The sequence below is a fragment of the Protopterus annectens genome, chromosome 11.part0 (assembly GCF_019279795.1).
Source record: "Protopterus annectens isolate FY-2018-M chromosome 11.part0, PAN1.0, whole genome shotgun sequence".
NCBI classification, from domain to species: domain Eukaryota; kingdom Metazoa; phylum Chordata; order Ceratodontiformes; family Protopteridae; genus Protopterus; species Protopterus annectens.
Genome location: NC_056745.1, coordinates 1,113,230,370 through 1,113,252,590, shown reverse-complemented (window position 1 = coordinate 1,113,252,590; position 22,221 = coordinate 1,113,230,370). Strand labels below are relative to the sequence as shown.

The 22,221-nt window shown below is 40.1% G+C and overlaps 1 protein-coding gene across 4 annotated transcripts in view; it reads right to left on the bottom strand.

The window, feature by feature from the left end:
• Positions 1-2,333: 2,333 nt before the first annotated feature.
• Positions 2,334-22,221, bottom strand: part of LOC122815720 (troponin I, slow skeletal muscle-like) — a 302,343-nt gene continuing 282,455 nt past the window's right edge. For 3 of the 4 annotated variants that reach the window (XM_044088471.1, XM_044088468.1, XM_044088470.1), the window contains exon 10: positions 2,334-2,826. In XM_044088471.1, the coding sequence (XP_043944406.1) occupies positions 2,642-2,826 (185 nt within the window). In that variant the 3' untranslated portion in view covers positions 2,334-2,641. The remainder of the gene's footprint in view (positions 2,827-22,221) is intronic. The other variant, XM_044088469.1, reaches the window with a different exon arrangement.

Sequence of the window (22,221 nt, the reverse complement as noted above, 5' to 3'; positions counted from 1 at the left end):
ACAGTGGCCTCCTGGATAGATCTGTTAATAAAGATAAGTATAAGGTAGGCTATAGAGTGGGCTGCAAGTTTAAGAAAGAGGGGAGGGAGGTTGTCTTTGGAGTGAGAGAATGGCTTTAGCTTTAGTAAGAGAGACTTTATATAGGCAATGGAGACAGAGGTGATAGACAATGAGTAGGTGTCACTGGTGGGATGTGTGGCATGAGAGGTGGGATGTGTGGCATGAGAAATGTCTTGATTGTGGCAGGGCTGGGTTAGTTTTTGAACTGATTCAATAGTGAGAATGAAGTAAGGCGGCTGTTTCATGGGGAAGGTTGTTAGGGTTGGGACTGGGGGCGGTAGGCTCACCAGGGTGCATGATTTTATTGATGGAGTGCCAGAATTTTGGGGGTTGGATTTATGAGTGCATTGGGCCTTGCAGTAGAATTTTTTCTTGTCTTTAATGATTTGTTTTTTTGGAAAGGTTTTGCAGTTCTTTATATTTTTGAAGAAGTGGGGAGGAGTTGCAAAAACTGGTGGTGGTGCTGCGGTAGCGTTGTCGCCTCACAGTAAGACGTTGCCCTGTTTGATTTTCAGTTAAAGCGTCTTCTGTGTGGAGACATGCGTAAATGGGTGTACCTTCGTTGAAGGTTGTGCATCAGGGCTGGCAACTCGGCACGTAAAAATCTACTGCCAATCATTAGCGGACCGGAGTTCCGCTGTGGCGACCCCTAAAAGCCAAAAAAGACACACATGCACTGATTTTCTCCAAACATTCCACAGGTTGTTTGCCTGGGGAGGTTGCCTAAGGGTGTATGTATGTTTGCTGGAAGTCTGATTTCTGGCTCTTTTAGTGGAACCAGATTATGTATATTGTTGAAAGTTAAAACATATATATGTGTGTGTATGTGTGTGTGTGTGTGTGTGTGTGTGTGTGTGTGTGTGTGTGTGTGTGTGTGTACGTACATATAATTACTATGGCGGGTATCCTGAAAGCTTAGTATTAGCATTATGAAATTTCATCATGGATACCTAGATTTGGAAGCAGGTCCATGGGTTCATCTGATAGCCATGATGTCAAAGTTACTGATCATGATAATTTTACTAGGTCTGTTACACTTGCAGTAAACATGGATGGATTATTCCCAACACTGATGCTCTGACAGCATGTAATGTCTCTTGGGGCATGATCTGGTGGTCTGGTCGCACAAGAGAAAACCAGAGAAGCACGATAATCAATATGTACTTGCCCTTATTGTTGGTGGGCCTCCAAAATTTGGACTTGTCCTAGAGTTCTGTTACTAGCTAGCAATATGTAAGTTGGAATTTGTTTTATGTGTAACAGTTACTGATTACTGACGAGGTTTTAAAACACTGAACAGCAACAAATCAGCAACTTTCTTGCAGTTATGGCTTTTTTCATTTTCATCGATAATAACTTACTTGACCTCCTAAAATTGTTACCCAAAACTCTGCTAGATATACCATGTATGTTGTATAATTCTTTTATAGAAAGGCAAAAGTGAATTTAATGTAAGCAAGAAAGTTGTTCTGAGTCCAGCAGATGTATTTTTATCTCTAATAGGGAGAGGGTGAATTAATGTATAGATGTTCCCTAATTTATATAAGTTGTCTTTCTTCTACATTGACTGTCAGCACGGCGCAGAAAGTTAAGGCTATAAGCTGCTAACGAGGTTCATCTTGTTTCCCTCATACTACATGACTCAGCTAATGGTGTAATCATACCAATGATCCCTGATTGTCCCTGAAAAGAGCAATTTATACATAATGAGCATTACCTGATTTAAAATTACTACGTAAACTTTTTGGCAAAGACACCCATTTATATACTTGATAAATAGTGTCTGCATGAAAATATAATAATTTCTCTATCTTTTTTTCTACTTATAACCTGAAATAGTGATGCATCAAACTCTAAAATAAATGATTTCACTGCACAGTTTAAGTTATTATTTCTCCTGTTGGGATTCTGTCTTCCTGCTGTGCCACATGTATTTGGACAGTCATGGTTTGGTCCACCCTAATGATGCTATCCATTGCAGAGCACATTAGAATCATGCCACAGCCTCCACAGACATTTAAGAGGCCCCATTCTTACTGTTATCTCTTAACCTTTGCCCGTTTGATTATGACAGATAACCAAAAAACTCAGGCATCCTCTCATGGGTACAGTTTGAACAGCTGACATGTGATACAACTGTCTGATGTTTTTGTAAGCATATATAGAAAAAGGGCATTACTTTTCTGGAAGTTAGAAATATAAAAAGTTCTAAAAAGACTCTGAATAATTTGTAACTACTGCCAACATTCATGGAATAATTTAGATAACACTAAGAAAGTTATTTTTTTATTTCCAAATTAATTATGAAGGGTAAGGAAAACAGAATAAAACGTTGAAATACTCTGAAAATGAGGCATCTTTGAAAGTACATGACTACTTAGGCAATTGTCATGCATTATTTAACAACAGGTTTTCAGTTTCTTTAAACTTGTTTTCAACCAATATACAACAGAGGGTACCTTAATTTCGACAAACCGGCAGATTTACCAAGAATATTTCCGAGGAAAAGTTTGCATTACAGAATGCAAGGTTTAATGAAATCACTATTTTACAAAAGAGAATTGCTGGAGTTGTTTTTCAATCATTTCCAGGCCCTGTTACACATTTTGTGTTTGATGCAATGTGTGTTTTTGTATACATTCATGTAATTTTTCCACCGGACTGTCCAAGACATTTTTTTATAATATGAGCTAGCATTCCAACAAAGAAGGCAATAACTTTGTCTTGAGAAACATTCAGCAAGTAGGAATCTTTCAAGTGGATTACCTAGAAAAACAAAATAAACACAATGAGATTGTTTTCAGATTCTGTTAAAGATAAATCAGTGTCATTTATTGTCCTGCATAATTTTTCATGGAAAATCAAACTGCAGTTAAACGTGCCTTTCATTACCTCCAAAGTTTGCACTGAGAAGTGATATAAATTGGGAACATATTAACAAATAAATAAATAAATGAAATCGTAGACTGCAAACAGCAACAACAACTTTATTACTCAACACTATGTTAAAAAAACAGAGAACATATTTATAGAAAAACATATTTACATAGCTACACTTTTTACTCAATGGAATTTAATTTACTAGTTATTAATCACTCTTACTCAAACTTTCTGTTCCCTAAGTCAAATCTTTATTTAGACCAGCACAAATCAATCACAGAGCAGACACATGGCAATTCACCTTTTGTCTTGTCATACTTAATAAGGATTAACAAAATCTCTGGCAAAAGGGAAATGATTCCCCACTAGCGATCTAATGTCAAAACTGGATTTTTAAGTTCAAAAATAGTCATATTCACAATAAATCATGTTACTTTTCAGGAATACTCAATTCGTATTTCCCACCTTCCTCCTTACCTTATTAATTCTGATTGTGCTGTAGTCTGTATATACCATTTCTACAGAAGCCATTTATTTTCATGCACTTTACTTGGCGTATGCTTGTTTGACTTTCCAGTATCTGTATATATGCCTCATTATATCCATAACCTCGTGTTTTGTTGAACTCATATCTGACTTCCACTTTCTGGATATGGCTTCTTTGCTGCTAGTGTCATCACCCCTCCCCCCAAGTATCTTACTCTATCCTGGTTCTAGTAATTCAGTTTCCTAACTCAAGAATCACAGCTATTTAGTTAAACTAGCCTAGTTCCCTAATATTTGTCTTAGCATAATTTATAAGCCTGCTTTGAAATGTGTGAGTTCAGGCAGTCCTAGAACACAAGCTTCTAGTTAGCTGTCCCCTCTGATCCCTGTACCGAGCAAACATTATATGGTTTCTGCTCAGAGTGTAGCAGTAACTGTGAAGTCACTTTCATGCTAAGATCATAATCCTGTTTGTTAGCACATCTTGGCACATGACAAACTTCCTAACAACGCTCTTTAGAAATTTGTAGATTCTGTTCTCCCAGTCTTTTCTCGGTTTCCCTTCCTGATCGTTCGACTTATTGTCCTTCCACAGTCTTGCCTCCAGGTGGCAAAGGATAGCCTGACCCAAGTATGGTATTAAGGGGAATATGAACATCTTAATAGCCCTGAATGTTATTATCCATTTCCAAGGTCAGTATTTCCATGTCTTCAGTGCCTTATTTTAGATTTACTTTTCTGCCAGGTTTTCCTAGCTGCCAAGTCCATTTCTTTCATAACCTATATCCCTAAGTATCTTTTTTTATCATAGCCCAACAAGAAAAGGTACTTCTGGACCAAATCATATGTAGGGACATAATTAACGGTCAAATCATTTATTTCACATATGTTGATCTTGTACCCTGAAATAAGGTGAACTGCCTCAGAATAAAGAGCTTAGGTATGTCCTGCCCTCGTTCTGTTAAATAAACTATAATGTTGGCCATGGGCAGGGCTATTTTGTCCTCTTGACCATACCAACTGAACTTTGCTATTTGTGAGTCACTGTCTTTATTTTCGATAGGTTCAAAATGGAGAGTAAAGAGGATGGGGACAGTAGGCACCTCTGTCTTGTTTCCCACTTTAATAGGGGTGCCAAATGCCAAAAAAATCTTTCCATAAGTAGACTGACCAGACCCTGTAAAATGCCTTTTATGCATCCAGGCTTATTAGTAGCCATGGAAGACCTTATGTACTGCTTCCCTTTGAATCATTTTCATTTTGATTATGTTATTAAGCATTTACCTTCCTTCCACAAAGCCCCACTGATATTGCTCTATTAATCTGTGGAGGACTTTTACTAGTCTGTTAGCTACTGTAGATTTAAAGACTTAATGGTTATGGTTCAGTGTAGAGATAGGCCTGTGCAAGGCAGGATCCAGTGGGTCCCTTCCCTCCTTAGGAATAAAAGTCACAGCTGACTTTTTCCATGCAGATGGGATTTCTTCCGTTTAGTATGCTGGTAGTGCCACATTTTAAGCAATCGTTCACCCCTCTCATTCTTTCAAATCTCTGCCAAAAATCCATCTACCTTTGGCATTTTACTGTTGCTTGTATTTTGCAATTGCTGATTGAGTTCATCCAGAGTAATTTACTGAGCATTTGCTCTGATTTGTCCTTCATTAGTTTGGGTAGAAATAATCCCTTCATAAACTTCTCTGTAACTCTTGCCTTATCTCCTTTTACTTACTCTCTATTATATAATTTCTCTGAATAGCCTCTCAGCATTTCAGATATTGCTTAACTTGCCACCTTGATTATGGATCCCTGAGCTTAAATATCCCCCTTTATACCTTTTGTTTTTTGAGCTTTGGTTCAGCAGTTATTGAACTTTGGGGTGTATTCTCAAAATCTGTTTTCTTAAGATCTGTCATACTGGCTTCATTATATGATCTAAGTGTTCAATAATATTTTCTTTCTTTTTGTTTCTTTTTTAATTCTTCTTTTTCATCCCTGGCTTTGTTCTTCTTTTGTACCTTTTCCACATTTCAGCCTCTCCAATTATTTCTTATTGTTCTCATTACAGATTCCATGTGTTCCTTTTCTCTCTTGCTCACTAAACTACTTTTTAATTTATTGCTATCTTTCAGGCTTTTAGTCAGATTACCCTCCTTGTTGTGGAATGCCCTCATGAAATCCTTTACGTTATCACCCATTTTTTAATTTTATCCTTCTTTAGACAATTAATGACAGACTACCAATTCTCTTACCTGATTATTAGCTTTTTTTAATTCCATTATTCTGGGTGCATGATCTGTCATAACAGGGTAAATGACACAACTGTCAACAATGTATAGAAGTTCTGACATTATCAGACTGCAACACTGTGGACAATCTCCAGATACAGGGTTTTCTTCCAAAGTGAGAGATCATGCACAAGCTTGTTGTCAAAAATTCAGGGCATTCATCTGTACAACTGGTTACCCAGTTTAGAATGGGTTTAGGGTGTCAAAAAATTAGTCAGAACAGTGGGGAAGGGTGATGTTGGGCCTTTAAACTGTGTGACTTCATCTCCCAGTAGATGTATGCAATGATTATTGCAGTGTGATCAAAGAGACTCCATGAGAAACCGCAGGTACCCTACATGCCCAGGTCCTTGAAAACAAAACACCAGCATTCTGCTATGTGATAAGCCACTCCCTATTTGCGTCACTCGTCACTTTTGCTGCCGCTTAAAACTAAATAGTGAACTACAGTAATACAGAGCATGCACTCTGCACATATGAGATTCATAAATGTATTTGTTTATTTCATGCTTTGACAACACACATTTCACATACTTGATAGCCAAATGTTAAGCAATGCACATATGCATGAATTATTAATTTGTTGATTACTGCAAAGGACAAATTTCTCTTCTCTTGAGATGCAAAATTATTCATAATAAGTAGGGAGGCATAACATTTGTCCCCACAAAATCATTTATTTTTTTTAAGTGGTTGAACACAGCATTTAATCAGAGGGACCCCCTCAAACTAATAAGGAGCCATTTCCCAATTAAACTTAGTTTTTCAGGACTGTAACTAATACTGTTAAAGCAGACATTGTTCTTGTGCAATTTATGTTTGTTAAACAGGAACTCACAGTCACTTAATAATGAAAGATTTAAACAAACATTCATAAAATGAGCACAGTGTTTAATGAGTTTTATGAACTGCTGTAAGCTACAAGGCAGCTTAATATAGCCCCCCACCTGACATTGTATTGGCATCAAGTAGGGTCATGGCCAACTGAGGACATCACTGTACAGCTGGATAAGAATCTTTTTATATAAAACAAAACACTGAAAAGGAATCAACTTTCCATATTGATATATACTAATTTACATGATGTAAAAACTGGCATGATATTATGGAACTGGATAAACAATGTGGCAGGATTAGGATTAGCACACAAGAAAGGATGTGTACCACCTTACTCATCTATACTAACCTAAATGTAATGCTGCTGCTTCCCATAAAGAATTACTTTTGAGCAATTTTAAAGTGGTTCATGAGAACCATTTGATAACTTTGGGGGCAGGCATTGCCCATGCTAAACTCAGGATGAAGAAACAATGGCATCAAATGGGAATAAAGTCAAGAGGTGAAAGGAACACTTTAGGGAGCTCCTGAAACAGTGCATATGCCATCCTTTGAAGAGGCACCATAAAAACCAGCTGGTAGGATTGCATTCATTCTTTTGTATCAGGTGACTGCATGTAAGTACACTAATTATACTTCTGCTGAGACAAAGTTGAGGAAGATGACAAGATCCAACCAGAAATGCTGAATGGACTGGACACTGTTGGAATGTCATGGTTAAATTTCTTTTCTATGGTATATGGAAGGTGGGAACAGTACTTCCTTCTAGGCTGGTAAATTGGGGTGTTGGTTGCAGTTTGCAAAAATATGGGAGGAGTTTGTGTTCCACTTCTCACCTGCCTTGGCAAAGTCTAAGTCAGGGTGCTGGAAAGCAGACTCTGAGTCAGGAAGAACAATGCAAATGATGTCCTTGGGATGAAACAGATGACCTACTGTTTGTCCTTGCACAAGTAATGGAAAAGCTGTGGAAGTTAATGCAATGCTTTGTTCTTGTACAAATATTGTAAAAATGTTGTAAATTACACTATTGTCTGTCTTGGAAGTTTGCCAGTATGCACTGCATGCTCTCTGCAGACCTGGACAAGGCACATAACTGTATATCCCATAATGTCTTGTGGCACAAACTATAAGCCTTGGAGTTCCTGTTGCATATAATTTAATCTGTGCAATATCATTGCCGGAGCTGTTCCTATGTTCTCAATAATTAACCAGACACATTCAAAACTGGTGCAGGGCTTGACCAGGAGTTTGTATTGTCTCCCCTCCTGTTCACAGTTTTAATGAACATGAATCAAAAGAGTTTAGAATGCTTCCAGTTTGACAACAATAACTGCATTTTTTGTTTGCAAATAATGTTATCCTCTTGGCTTCAGGTGCCTGTGGTACCCAGAATGTACTGGAGTGATTCACTGCTGATTGAGAAGTGGCTGGGGTGACCTCCAAATCAGAGGCTGAGGTTCTCTACTGGAGGCAAATGGATAGTGCTCTGAAGGTGAGCGGGGTAGCAGCTACTCACCATGGAGGAGTTAAAGTACCTTATAGTCTTGTATGTGAGTGAGACTACAGTGAATAGGAGACTGGCCCATATACTATATTAATTGATTTTTTAAAATAAAAGTCTGCTGATCAAGGTATTGCAGTCATCACATAAAACTGTGGTGATGAAACAAGAGCCGTGTGAGAAAGGAATCAAAGTATGTGCTTTGGTGCATCTATTGAAGCCCCCCCCCCCAAGTGGGTATATACCACCTGAGGGATATATGCCAGACATAGCCTACCAGGAAGAATTCTTGTGCCAGACAGAGGATATGCTAGAGAGATTATAGCTATCAGGTTGCCAAAAATCACCTGGGGATCCCACAGAAGTCACTGGAGACTTTTGCTGGAGATAAAGGCTGGTCTTCCTTGTTTAGTTTGCTAACAATATGGCCCTCAACAAGACAAATAACTTAGAAAATGGATGTACAGATGGATGGATGAATAAAGTCTACTATCTAACTTAACAAAAAGTAAATGTCATTGTACATGTTGGTGTGAATGATCTAAGACGTACCTCCCTGGACTACATGAAAATAGACATTGAGGAGCTCTCTGATCATGTAGCCCAAGCTGGTATGACCCTGAATTTGAGTAGCATACTACCTTCACCTAGAATGATACCACAATACAAAGACAAAATGATCAATTTCAACAATTGGCTAAGCTTCTGGTGTCATTCTATGGGGATCCAGTGTATATCTGCCTGGGATGACATGATAGACAAGCCTCGTTGTTTTGCCAGAGATGGGTTGCACCTGTCACCCCTAGGATTTCGAATACTGGCCAAGGCTCTTGCCATCCCCATAGTGCCTTTTTAGGCAAGGCTCAAAGGACAAACCAACCACCGTAACCAGCACAGGTAACCAAAAACTAAGGGTAATGCTACTCAACACCAGAAGTCTCAACCTCAAAATGCACACACTCAAGGCTCTCCTCAGCATGGAGAAAGTTGATGTTTGTGCAGTGACGGAAACCTGGTTCAAGGCTCAAGAGAGCACCCCAGCACTGCCAGGTTACAATTCATATCATACCTTCTGGCCTCAGTTATTGGATCGCAGTACAAAGGGCGGAGGTGTATCCATATTCATCAAGGATACCCATATCTCCAGGCTAGTAGTGCAGCATGATGCCCCAGAGATCATCCATGTGCAACTATCAGCAGGCAAAACCACATTTCAAGTCTTAGCTGGTTATAGATTGCCCACCATGTCCCAAGATGCTCACTCTGCATTCCTTGAGACATTGGAAAATATAAAGGTCCTACCCAACACCATAATCTTGGGTGATTTCAACTACCCTGGTATAAACTGGGCAAACTATCAATGTTCCAACTCCTATGCTCAGCGATTTATAGAATTTATAAATTCAAATGCTCTTGAACAACTAGTATGTTCCCCCACTAGAGGGAACAACATATTGGATTTAATCATTACAAATATGGGCGCCCATTGTACCACACCTGTTATCACCACCTCCTTGGTCAGATCCAACCACAAACTGATAACCCTGGACATCCTCACTCAATCAAATCTCTCAACCTCCCCCAATCAATGAAACCATAGTCAAAAACCTTTCCAAAACAAACTTCAAACTACTTGCATCTGAAGTGGAAAGCTTCACTATTCCCTTGCAGAAGGATAATGATATCCAGGATATGGAATCCTACACCAAGGCACTCTATATGCATCTTCAGGATTGCATGGACCGTGCTATCCCAAATAAAACCAAGACTCCTTCCTCAAGCAAGAAGAAACCAGTCTGGTTGACCCCGGCCATAAGCAAACTTTACAATAAAAGGAGGAGACTTATACAAAAAAAGGGCAAATCTCAAGTAGAAAAATCATCCCTGATCAGCATTAGTAAGAAATTGAGGGCCCTCATCAAGTCAACTAAAGCTAATTTTGAAAAGAAAGTTGCCAAGGATGCCAAGGATAACCATAAGGCCTTCTATGGCTACATCAAAAACCTAAATGGCAATGCTCAGGTCTGTTCTGAGCTACTACAAAATGGAACAAAATACACTGACCCTTCTGACATTGCCAACATCTTGGCTGACAGGTTCAGTGCAAATCCCCCACCACCACCACCTACAGGGCCTATTACCATTCTAGGGGATTGTGTAAGTCCAATTATTACTGATACGTTGGTTAACAAGGCTCTATCTAAAGCTAAAAACACTGCCTCCATGGGACCAGATGGTGTCCCAGGCTGTATCATACGTGAGCTCCAAAAGGAATTAACCCCGCATCTTAATACCCTGTTCAGTCTCAGCCTCTCCACAGGATATGTGCCCATAGAATGGCGCACAGCAATGGTGGTCCCACTACACAAGGACGGGGCCACAACTGACCCTGGGAACTACCGGCCAATAAGCCTGACCAGTCTGATCTGTAAGGCTATGGAGTGAATCATTATGGAACTCATAAATGGAGAGATTGGGAACCTCCAGTCGCTAGACCCCACACAGTTCAGCTTCATCAAGGGCAGATCATGCCTCCTGAACCTGGTGGATTTCTTTGAGACAGTTACTCAGGCTATAGATAAGGGAAAGGAGGTACATGCGGCTTACCTTGACCTTGCTAAAGCATTTGACACCATTCCCCATTCAGGTATTATTGATAAGCTCACCAGCCTGGGCATAAACCCTTACATCACAAGATGGATCACAAACTGGCTCTCACACAGATCCCATAAAGTAAGAATAGTGGGATCTATGTCCAAATCCAGACCAGTAACGAATGGTGTGCCTCAGGTCTCTGTCCTGGGGCCCCTCCTGTTTGGCATATACTTCTCAGAAGTACAGGCAAGCACGGATGGGCTGTGGCTGACTAAGTTTGCGGATGACTGCAAACTGGGTGCTATAATAGAGTCTCCAGCCGACATGGAGATCCTCCAGAAGGGCCTAAATGAGACTGATGCATGGTGTCAAAGCCATGGTCTCAAGCTAAATGCAAAGAAATGAGTAGTAATCCCCTTTGGAAAAAACCCGCAAACTACATCATAGGAGGTAATCCCCTGAAATCTAAAGAAGAAATAAGGGATCTAGGGACCCAAGTAGATAGTCAGCTTTCCTTTGATAGCCATGTTGCCAAAGTGGTTAGAAAATCCTATGTGACCCATCTGATCATGAAAGGGTTCACATCAAGATCTAAGGATGTAATGGTGCCCCTCTACTCTTCCCTCATCAGACCCATTATTGAGTACAATGCACCAATTGGAATGTACCTGGCTAGACATCTACAGCAGCTGGAGAGACCACAAAGGTACCGTACCTAACCAAGAGGATTACTGGCCTCAAACAGTTGCCCTATGCAGCATGATTGAAAAAGCTAAGACTGTTCTCTGTTGCATACCATTTTCTGAAAGGCGATCTCTGTCTAACGTACAGAGCCATGTCCAACCCAGAATTGTTGAACATGCTCCATCTTAGCAAAACCAAATCTACTCGAGCTACATGCTCTAGGGATATAAACCTCAACACAACAATGAATAGAACATGCTGGAGGGATAGATTCCCTTCGCAGAGACTTCCCTTACTATGGAACAGGGTCCCGATCTACATAAGACAGAGCCCTTCACTATCACTCTTCAAGAGGAACCTTGATGAGTGGATGGGTAACAGAAAGTTCACACCGGGGATCACACCAACAGCACTACTAGATAAGGGTCAAGGGTACTAGCTGCTAGTACAAGGGTCTAGGGAACTACTAAAGGGGTGGTGAATACCACACAACGTGGCTGGGCTAATATATGCCTTATGGCAGATAGCCCAGTACCAACCTATGAACCTATAAATCCTTAGCTGTATAGAGCACATAGTTTTTATGGCTTTATTGCAGCAGTTTTATCAAAAAACGTGTCTCTTTAGATTTTAGGATAGAGTGTAAAGCATTAAGAATAAAAGAAGATCAGTAAACAACAGACCATGTGAGCAATTCAGGGTTTTTTTTTGTTCACTGAAGAGTGCCTGTTCTCTCCATATTGTATTGTATCCCGTAGTAATGGTATGTGTTGGGATCTGAAAACTTTCCTGCACCAGAAGAAGATTACAGTTGGGTAAATACTGATATAAGGAGGAAAGGCAGACATATTTCTAACTTTTCCAAGTGTATTGATGATGGCAAGGTCTATCAAAGAGCCATGACTTAAAAGGAGGTTAAGTCAAGTAAGAAGGAGGACAGTGCATAATAGGCCTTTGTTTAGAAGGTATTTGCTGGTGGGAATTTTCAGCTCTTGTAACAGATTAGTGATGAAGTCACTTGATACTACAAGTTTTCTTCTAGGTAATCACTGTGGAAACAATTCCATAGTAGGTTTATCAAACTTAAGATTGTCTGGAAGAGGAGGTAGCAAGTTAAGTGCTAGTGTAATGGATTTCAACAATAGCTCAGTTATGACCAGTCTGACCAGTTACAGGAGAATAATTTAGCAAAGAACAGGCCAAGTGATACTTAAGAAAAATTCCACAACTGAAGGTTCATCTTTGCTATGACAGTTGCAGCCTGAGGTGGACTAGGAAAGGGTTTCTGGGTTGAACCGTGACTCTGTAAGGGGTAGATTGTTTAGAGTATCTGCTGCGATCCAGGCTTCTACATCATCATTTTTATGTACCATACTGCCAATATTAATGAGATGAATTTTAAGGCACCATTTCACAGTATTAGAAGGATTAACAATAGTTTTGATGTCACTACCAATTTACAGTAAATTAGATTTGATTGCAGTGTAGGCCAGAACAGAGTTTATGGTCAGTAAGACAGAAGACGGGCAGCAGTAATAGCTGCAAGGCAAGGAGAAGATGGAGGATATATTGCATCAGCGACTAGAGTAAGAGGGGCAGGGTGGTAGGTGTATATGGGCAGTCTGCAGAGATCTCTGAGCCTAGGAAAATGAAATCTGTCACTGCCTTCACTTGTTTCCCATCTAATTTCAAAGAACTAATAGGACTAGATGATATAATTTATCTATGTATTTATTTTATGTGTGTTTGTTTTTTAATAAGCAACAAGCCAGCTTTTGCATTTTCTTTTACCTTCCTGAACTGTCTCTTTAACTCTTCCTCACTTTCAGTCATCAAAATGATATCATTTGCATAAATGAGGTTGCATCTAAAGCAGCATTTGGGATTATATATTCAGCACATGAACTGAATAAATAGGGTGACAATAATCAGGCTTGGCATATTCCTTTTTCAATCCTGAACACTAGTTCCATATTCAGTTCTAACTGTTGTTCTTGTCTTGTTTACAGATTCCTCAGAAGGTAAATAATGTGACCTATTATCCACATTTCTCTAAGAACTTGCCACAGTTGCTTATGTCAACACAGTCAGTGCCTCTAGAATAGAAAACAAAGCAGAAGAGAAAATTATTTGTGAGCTGCCTTGCTTTCTCAGTTTCCCAGCATATGTTAACAATTTGATCTTCTGTGCCTCTATCGCTCCTAAAACCAGCCTGCATACCTGGCAATTCTTGGTCCATATATTGCTGGAGTGTAGCTTTCTGGATCTTGAGCATTACCTTGGTAGCATGCAAAACAAGTATGGTTATCTGATAATATGAGCATTTTTTAGGATTGACCCTTTTTATTGGAATTATAACTCTCAACTTTTAGATCACAAAATCTGGAGAAAGCCACAAATAAATGTGGGACAAAGGCCCAAAAATAGGGACAATTTTTAAATATTGCTCTTAACAAAGCAAACAGACAGTTGATGGAATAACAGTTTTACATTAGCATGAATTTTCTGAAGGGTATGAAATCCGAAACTCAAATGTCTTTCATTAGTTTCTAACACCAGTCTTTACTGATTTGCCACTAATTTGCAAGAAAACCATAATTTTATGAAAAACAGAGCAAAAATATAAGGCAAAAATCTGGACATTCTGCGAAAATCTGTACAGCTGAAAGGTATGATTATACCTTTTCTAATCCAATGACTACTGTCCAGTTTTCCAAATTTGATGGCAAATTATGTACAGTACTGTAACATCATCATTTTGCAGGATTTTCAATATTTCAGCTGGAATTCCATTACTTCATGCAGTCTTGTTATTAGCAAGGCTTTCTATGACCCATTTAACTTCATTCTCCAAAATATCCAACTCTAGATTAGAGAACACACAATTGTATGTGTCAGTGATGGTGTGGTCCTTCTTGTAAAGTTCTTTTGTATCTCCCTGCCACCTTGTCATAGTGAAGGGGTTGTTTATCTCAGTGAATTCATGAGGTATACCATGCATGGCCACCAAGAGGGACAGATCATGGCTGAGTAACCAGGCAAAATATGGTATATTGGAAAAGGTAATGACAAGCCACTCTAGTATTTTTACCAGGAAAACCCCATGGACAAAGGCAACTAGGGGCATGTCTAAGTAATACCAGAAAATGGAATCTTCAGGAGAGAAGATATCCAGCATATGACTGTGGAAGAGCAGAGGAAAATGCTTTGTAGTTCTAGATCTAAAGTAGTTCTAGAACTAATGACGTAAATGATGCAAATAGATTAACAATGAAAGGAAGTCCATCTGCTGAGGTGTTCAGATATAAAGGAAAATCCAGTGCTGCAAAGCATTTCACCACTGAAACTTGGGCTGTAAGAGCTATGAACCAAGATAAATTGATGTGGTTAAGGCTGAAATGACAATAATAAAATTGACACGTTGGGAATTATTTAATGAAAATAATTAAAATAACATTGGATTATCATCAGATTTGTAACTGTGGGTAGGAATCTTGCAAAAGAAATGAAGTAGTCATCATAGTTAATAAAAGGGAACCAAAAATTAGTGCTCAGTTACAATCCAAAAAATGATAGAGTGATCTTAATCAGATTGCAAGGCAACCCGGTCATCATTCCATACTGATAAAAGTTTATGCTCCAACTACTGATCCTGAAGAAGAGGAGGAGGTCAACCATTTTACAAGGATATGCAGCACCTTTTGGAAATAACACCAAAAGAGATATTACATTTATTGTAGATTATTAGAATACCAAATTTGGAAGTCAAAGTGCAACTGAAATAATGGCAGGCTTGGCCTTGGATTATAAAATTAAGCAGGATGTAGAGTTCTACCAAGATAATTTACTAGCCATAGAAAACACTCTCTTTCAACAGCCTAAGAGATGGGTTTATACATGGATATCATCAGATAGTCAAAACAAAAATCAGATTGACCATATACTTGCAGTCAGAGTTCTATACATCAGCAAAAACAAGACCAGGATTTGACTATAGCTCACACCATCAGCTTCTTGTCACAAAGTTGCAAACTGAATTAAAGAAAAAATGTAAGTAAAAAAAGATTTTTTTTTAATAAAGAATGCTTTTATTCAGTCAATCTAAAAAGTAAAAAAATAAGGAAGAAGAGTGAAAACTTTGCAAAAGAATCACAGACAACCTGATTTCAGAAAAGCATTCCAGGTTAGTTTTGTTGATTCCTGCTACTTCTTCTGCTACCTCATTACCAGAAGCAGCAAAACCAACCTTAAATGCTTTTTTGAAATTAGGTTGTCTCTGTTTCTTTTGCAAAATTTTCACTCTTCTTCCTCATTTTTTACTTTTTAGATCAACTGAATAAAAAGCATTCTTTATTAAAAAATATATTTTTTTACTTATATTTTTACTTAAAAACTAAACAAGGTGGGAAGTCAGCAATGCAAAATCCAGTGGAAAGCAATCATTATGCACAAGATAGTACTTCAGCACCTTGGACAACTCAGTGCATCGAGGAGCATGACAGAACCATGGAGAGACAGAGACACTAAGCCATTTTCAATAGAAAGCATTCTAATACTATTACTACTACTACTACTACTAATAATAATAATAATAATAATAATAATAGGAAGAAGAAAGTGTTAAGACAAGTGAAATATAAGCTCAATAACATTTCAAATAAATATGTACTGGAGTTGAAAAAATATTTAAGGAATTAGACCTGTTAGCCAGAGTACCTGAAAAATAAGGACAGAAGTTTGTGATATTGTTCAGGAGGTAGCAACAAAAATATTCTGAACAGAAAGAGTTTGGCCGGCTAAGAACTTGCTGTATTCAACTGGACGTATAAGAGAATTTAAGTACCTTTATCTGCACTTTTTTTAAAAAAAATACAGTATTAAATTGATTTTAACTGTGTTGCAGGAATATTAACTGAACTGGAAGTTAGTCAGTGTTTGCTCCTGTCCTTTGCCTATTTAGTGGTAGTGTGAAATATTTTTTTGCTTAAAAAACCTCAGCTTCCGGCTAAGAACTTGCTGTATTCAACTGATAAGAGAATTTAAGTACCTTTATCTGCACCTTTTTAAAAAAAAATACAGTATTTAAATTGATTTTAACTGTGTTGCAGGAATATTAACTGAACTGGAAGTTAGTCAGTGTTTGCTGAATTTTGTTATTTGCTAGTAATTACAGGTGTGGGGGTAGCCACATTCTTTGATTTCCTGTCCTTGCCTATTTAAGTGGTACAGTGTGAAATATTTTCTGCTTAAAAATCTCAGCTTTGGCTGGCTAAGAACTTGCTGTATTCAACTGGACGTATAAGAGAATTTAAGTACCTTTATCTGCACTTTTTAAAAAAAAATACAGTATTTAAATTGATTTTAACTGTGTTGCAGGAATATTAACTGAACTGGAAGTTTTGACTCTGCTCTTCAGTTGGTCCCACCCACCCTCCCTGTCTTTGTTTTGGTGTTGGTCTTGGTGGCCTTGGAACTGCCCGCCCCTCTAGTAGATTTGTGTTTGGATGCTCCTTCTGGGCCCATCTCATTTGCTCACTCGGCTGAGTGCAGTGGGGTTGTATTCTGATTTCAGGCACTCCTACTGTGTACAAAGAGAGCATCTGGGAAACAGAAAAAAAATTAAGCTTGTTTCCTGCCTTTCCTGTTAAGTGGTATAGACTATTTATAGGCTTCTGAGCCCCCAAGCCCTTCTGTGTTGGAGGGAAGCCTTCTAGCTTAGTTTTTTTTCTTATAACTAGCCAGTTTTCTAGTTTCAGCACTCAAATCTGTTTCTTTGATCTCAGCACTTGTTCAGAAAAAAAAAATTCATCTGCTTTTACTGTACTTGTGTTTCTACCTACTTTATTTTACTTTTGCATCATCTTAAAAGTACTCAAGTGTATTTATTACTGCTTGGTGTAACTCATTCTAAGCCTTTTGGTTTAAACACTTGGGCTTCGGACCAGTTGTTGAGAGGATTTGTGGTCTGCACTGTAGTGGCAGAACAGGTAGCTTACATCCTTCTAGGTTGGGAACTGCTGATTGAGGGCTCAGTGTCTGTTATTCTAAAAGTGTATTAATTCTGGTTTAAGCACTTGGGCTTTCAGGCCAGTTATTTTACATTAAGAGGGTTTGTGGTCTGCACTCTTGTGGGAGAAGAGGCTGGACTTTGCCCTTCTGAGCTGGGGATTTCTGGTTAAAGGCTTATAGTGCATGCATATCTGAACTGCTTCTTACTGAAGTTGGTGCACCTTGTTTGCTGTGGCATAGACTGGATTTGGGCCTGCTGGATCTAGCTTTGTTTGTGTAACTTGAGCACTAATCCAGGCATTCTCTAAAGTATTCAATTGTATTTATTACTGCTTGGTAGTAACTTGATTAAAGTGTAGCTATCATTCTAAGTCTTTTGAATTAAGCACTTGGGCTTCAGACCAGTTATTTTACATTAGGAAGGTTTGTGGCATGCACTGTGGTGGCAGGACAGGTAGCTTTCATCCTTCTAAGTTGGGAACTGCTGATTGAGAGCCCAGTGTCTGTTATTCTTAAAGTGTATTAGTTCTGGTTTAAGCACTTGGGCTTCAGGCCAGTTATTTTACATTAAGAAGGTTCGTGGTCTGCACTCTTGTGGGAGAAGAGGCTGGACTCTGCCCTTCTGAGCTGGGAATGTCTGGTTAAAGTTTTATAGTGCCTGAATATTTGAACTGTATCTTACTGAAATTGGTACACCTTGTTTGCTGTAGCATAGACTAGATCCAGGCCTGCTGAATCTAGCTTTGTTTATATGCTTGTTGTTTGTTTGCTTGTTATTTCCCTGGAATGCTAATTCCACCTAATCTGTGACTTCTCAGCTTCTGTGGATCACTAGTGATATCTGCATTGCTTACTGTACTTATTTCCTTGTTTCACTTGAAAGAAAGTTACTGTTTGTCGTTTTTGCATTTAAGTTACCTGTAACACATTGCACTTAAGTTACCTGGCACTTGCTCACTAAAGCAATTATATAAGTCAGCACTAAAATTAAAAGCACTACACCCTCACTCCCCACTGGCCCTTGTTTTCAATTATTAAGGAATTCCCAATATTATTCTAGCATGTCCAAAGGTCAGTTGTCAATCTCTTCTCCTGTCCAGCTGGTGAATCTGGGAATCTTGAGGCAATGTTACAACTGCCTCATGTACACAGACAACCCTCTCCTCCTCCCAACAAACTCCAACACATGTGAGAGATGCAACCATATAGCCAAACTGGAGGCTAAGCTCTCTCAACTCAGTACTGGCATAACCAGTCAGGAGGAGAAGGAAACCACACTCACTACAATTCCAGTCTCACATAGACCTACCACGACAGCAAACCAAACACATAATCACACAAAAACATACACGGAGGCTGTAAATAAAGATCTGCCTAAGCAGCAGAGACCTCCAAAGCAGACACCCAAGCAACCACTACCCCAAAACAAAACACGTGCAACACATATCTCACAAAGCCAGTGTCCGAACAGTCACAGCCCTTAAGACTAAACAACACACCTGATACACTTGTAATAGGTGACTCTATCGTCAGGCACACTGACGTCCCGCTCACCAGGCTGAACAAGGAGAGGGTCACGGTGAGCAGCCTGTCGGGCGCTAGGATCCGCCACATAACACAAGCACTCAGGTCACTCCAAGGCAAGTACAAATATGACTCAGTCATTGTCCATGCTGGTGTGAATGACCTGAGACGCACCTCCCTGGACTACATGAAAAGAGACATAAAGGAGCTCTCTGAGCATGTAGCCCAGGCCGGTATGACCCTGACCTTGAGTAGCATCTTACCCTCACCAAGAATGATGCCACAATATGAAGACAAGATGGTCAATTTCAACAATTGGCTTAAGTACTGGTGTCATTCAAAGGGGATCCAATGCCTGTCAGCTTGGGATGATATGCTCGACAAGCCACGATGCTTCACTAGGGATGGCTTGCACCTGTCACCCCTGGGCTTTCGGATATTGGCAAAGGCTCTTGCTACCCCATAGTGCCTTTTTTAGGCAAGGCTCAAAAGACAAACCCACCTCCATAGGTATCACAAGGGATAAGAAACTAAGAGTAATGCTACTCAACACCAGAAGTCTAAACCTCAAGATGCATGCACTCGAAACTCTCCTTAGCATGGAGAACATCGATATCTGTGCAGTAACAAAAACCTGGTTCAGGGCTCCCGAGATCACCCCAGGGCTACCAGGTTATACCTCATACCATGCTTTTCGGCCCCAAAACTTGGACCGAACCACAAAAGGAGGGGGAGTATCGATATTCATCAAAGATACCCACACCTCCAGGTTGGTGGCAAAGCACGAAGCATCAGAGACTATCCATGTGCAACTAACAGTGGGTAAAACTGCCTTCCAGTTTATAGCCTGCTACAGACCACCCTCCCAAACCCAGGAATGCCACTCGGCCTTCCTGAGAACACTGGAAAATATGAAGTTCTCTCCAAACACCATTATATTGGGCGACTTCAACTACCCAAACATAGACTGGGAGCATTACTCTAGCTCCAACAACCTAGCCCAAAGGTTCCTAGAATTTATAAACTCCAATGCTATGGAACAACTTGTTACCACTCCCACAAGAGGGGAAAACATACTGGACTTGATCATCACCAACATGGGGACTCTATGCTCCAGACCAGAAGTGTATCCCTCACTGGTAAGATCAGACCATAAACTAATCTCACTGGATATTCACATCCTGACCCCACCCCCTGCCCAGAAAACCACAGTGAAAAACTTCTCTAAAGCAAATTTCACACTCCTCAAAACTGATGTGGAATCCTTCAAAGCCCCTTGGCCTGTGGAAAATACGGCCCAGACCGCAGAATCCTTTATAAACGCATTCTATGAACACCTTCAGGAATGCATGGATCATGCGATCCCAAATAAAACCAAGACCCAATCCTCCAAAGGCAGACGTCCTGTCTGGTGGACCCCAGCCATAAACAAACTATACAATAGAAGGAGGAAGCTACTAAATGATAGAGCAAAATCCCAAAAAGGGAAGGCATCACTGATCAGTATTAGCAAAAAACTACGGGCACTCATAAAATTGTCTAAGGCCAGCTTCGAGAGAAAAATTGCATAGAACACTAAGGATAATCACAAGGCTTTCTTTAGTTATGTTAGGAACCTGGGTGGTAATTCCCAGATATGCTCAGAATTAGTCCAAAATGACAAAAAATACACTGAACCCACAGACATTGCCAACATCTTAGCTGACAGGTTCAGCACAAACTCCCCCTCCCCACCAAAAGGGCAAATATCTATCCCAGCAGAGTGCTGCCCCCCTGACATCTCAGATGCTCAGGTAAGAGCCGGCCTCTCCAAAGCAAAAAACACAGCATCAATGGGACCAGACGGTGTCCCGGGCTGCGTCCTACATGAACTCCAAGAAGAGCTAAACCCAAACATAAAACTACTGTTCAATCTCAGCCTTACTACAGGATATGTGCCCAAAGAGTGGCGTACAGCAACAGTGGTCCCTCTCAAGAAAGGTGGTGCCTCAACGGATCCTGGAAACTATCGCCCCATAAGCCTGACTAGCTTGGTCTGCAAAGCTATGGAAAGGATCATCATGGACATCATAAATAAAGATATTGGGGACCTACAGACACTGGATCCTACCCAGTTCGGCTTTGTTAAGGGCAGATCCTGCCTCTTAAACCTGGTTGATTTCTTTGAAACAGTCACCAAGGCCATTGATGAGGGGAAGGTGGTCCACACAGCCTACCTGGACCTCGCAAAAGCCTTCGATACAATACCCCACTCGGGCATTATAGATAAGCTCACCAGCTTAAATATAAACCCCTATTCACTAGATGGATTGCAAACTGGCTCAAGGACAGAACCCACATGGTTAGAATTGCTGGAGCCATGTCAGACTCCAAACCAGTTACAAGTGGTGTCCCACAAGGCTCAGTCCTGGGACCTCTCTTGTTCGGTATATATTTCTCGGAGGTACAGGCCAACATGGAAGGACTGTGGCTGACCAAGTTCGCAGATGACTGCAAACTGGGCGCCATAATTGACTCTCCAGCCGACACAAGCATCCTCCAAAAGGGCCTCATAGAAACAGACAACTGGTGCCAGAGCCATGGCCTCAAGCTAAATGCCAAAAGTGTATAGTCATCCCCTTTGGCAAAAACAAAGTGCCCACAAATTACCACATAGGTGGTAATCCATTAAGTACAGAAGAAGTAATTAGGGACCTGGGAACCCAAGTTGATAGCAATCTCTCATTTGACAACCACGTGGCCAAAGTGGTTAGAAAAACATTTTATATAGCCTACCTAATCATGAAGGGATTCACATCTAGATCGGGGAGGTCATCGTGCCTCTTTACTCATCCCTCATCAGGCCCATAATTGAGTACAATGCCCCTTTTGGGATGTACCTTACCAGACACCTGCAGCAACTGGAAAGACCCCAAAAGTACCTCACCAAGAGGATCAAAGGGCTCAAACAGATGCCATATGCTGCCCGGTTAAAGAAACTCCAGCTCTACTCAGTGGCATACTGCCTGCTCAGAGGCGATCTGTGCCTGACGTATAAAGCCATGTCCAACCCGGAATTAATGGACATGCTGCACCTCAGAAAATCCAAATCCCATCGAGCTACGCGCGAGAGACTTGAACCTCAGCACTGAAATAAATAGGACATGCTGGAGGGACAGATTCATAATCCAGAGGCTCCCTTCACTCTGGAATAAAATCCCAGTCCAGGTTAGGCAGAGTCCCTCATTGACTCTCTTCAAGAGGAATCTTGATGAGTGGATGGGAGATCGTAGGTTTACCCCGGTATCACTTCTGTGTCACTGTTAGACAGAGGCACAGTATACTAACCTCGAAAAAGGGCATAGCAAAATTAATTTAAAA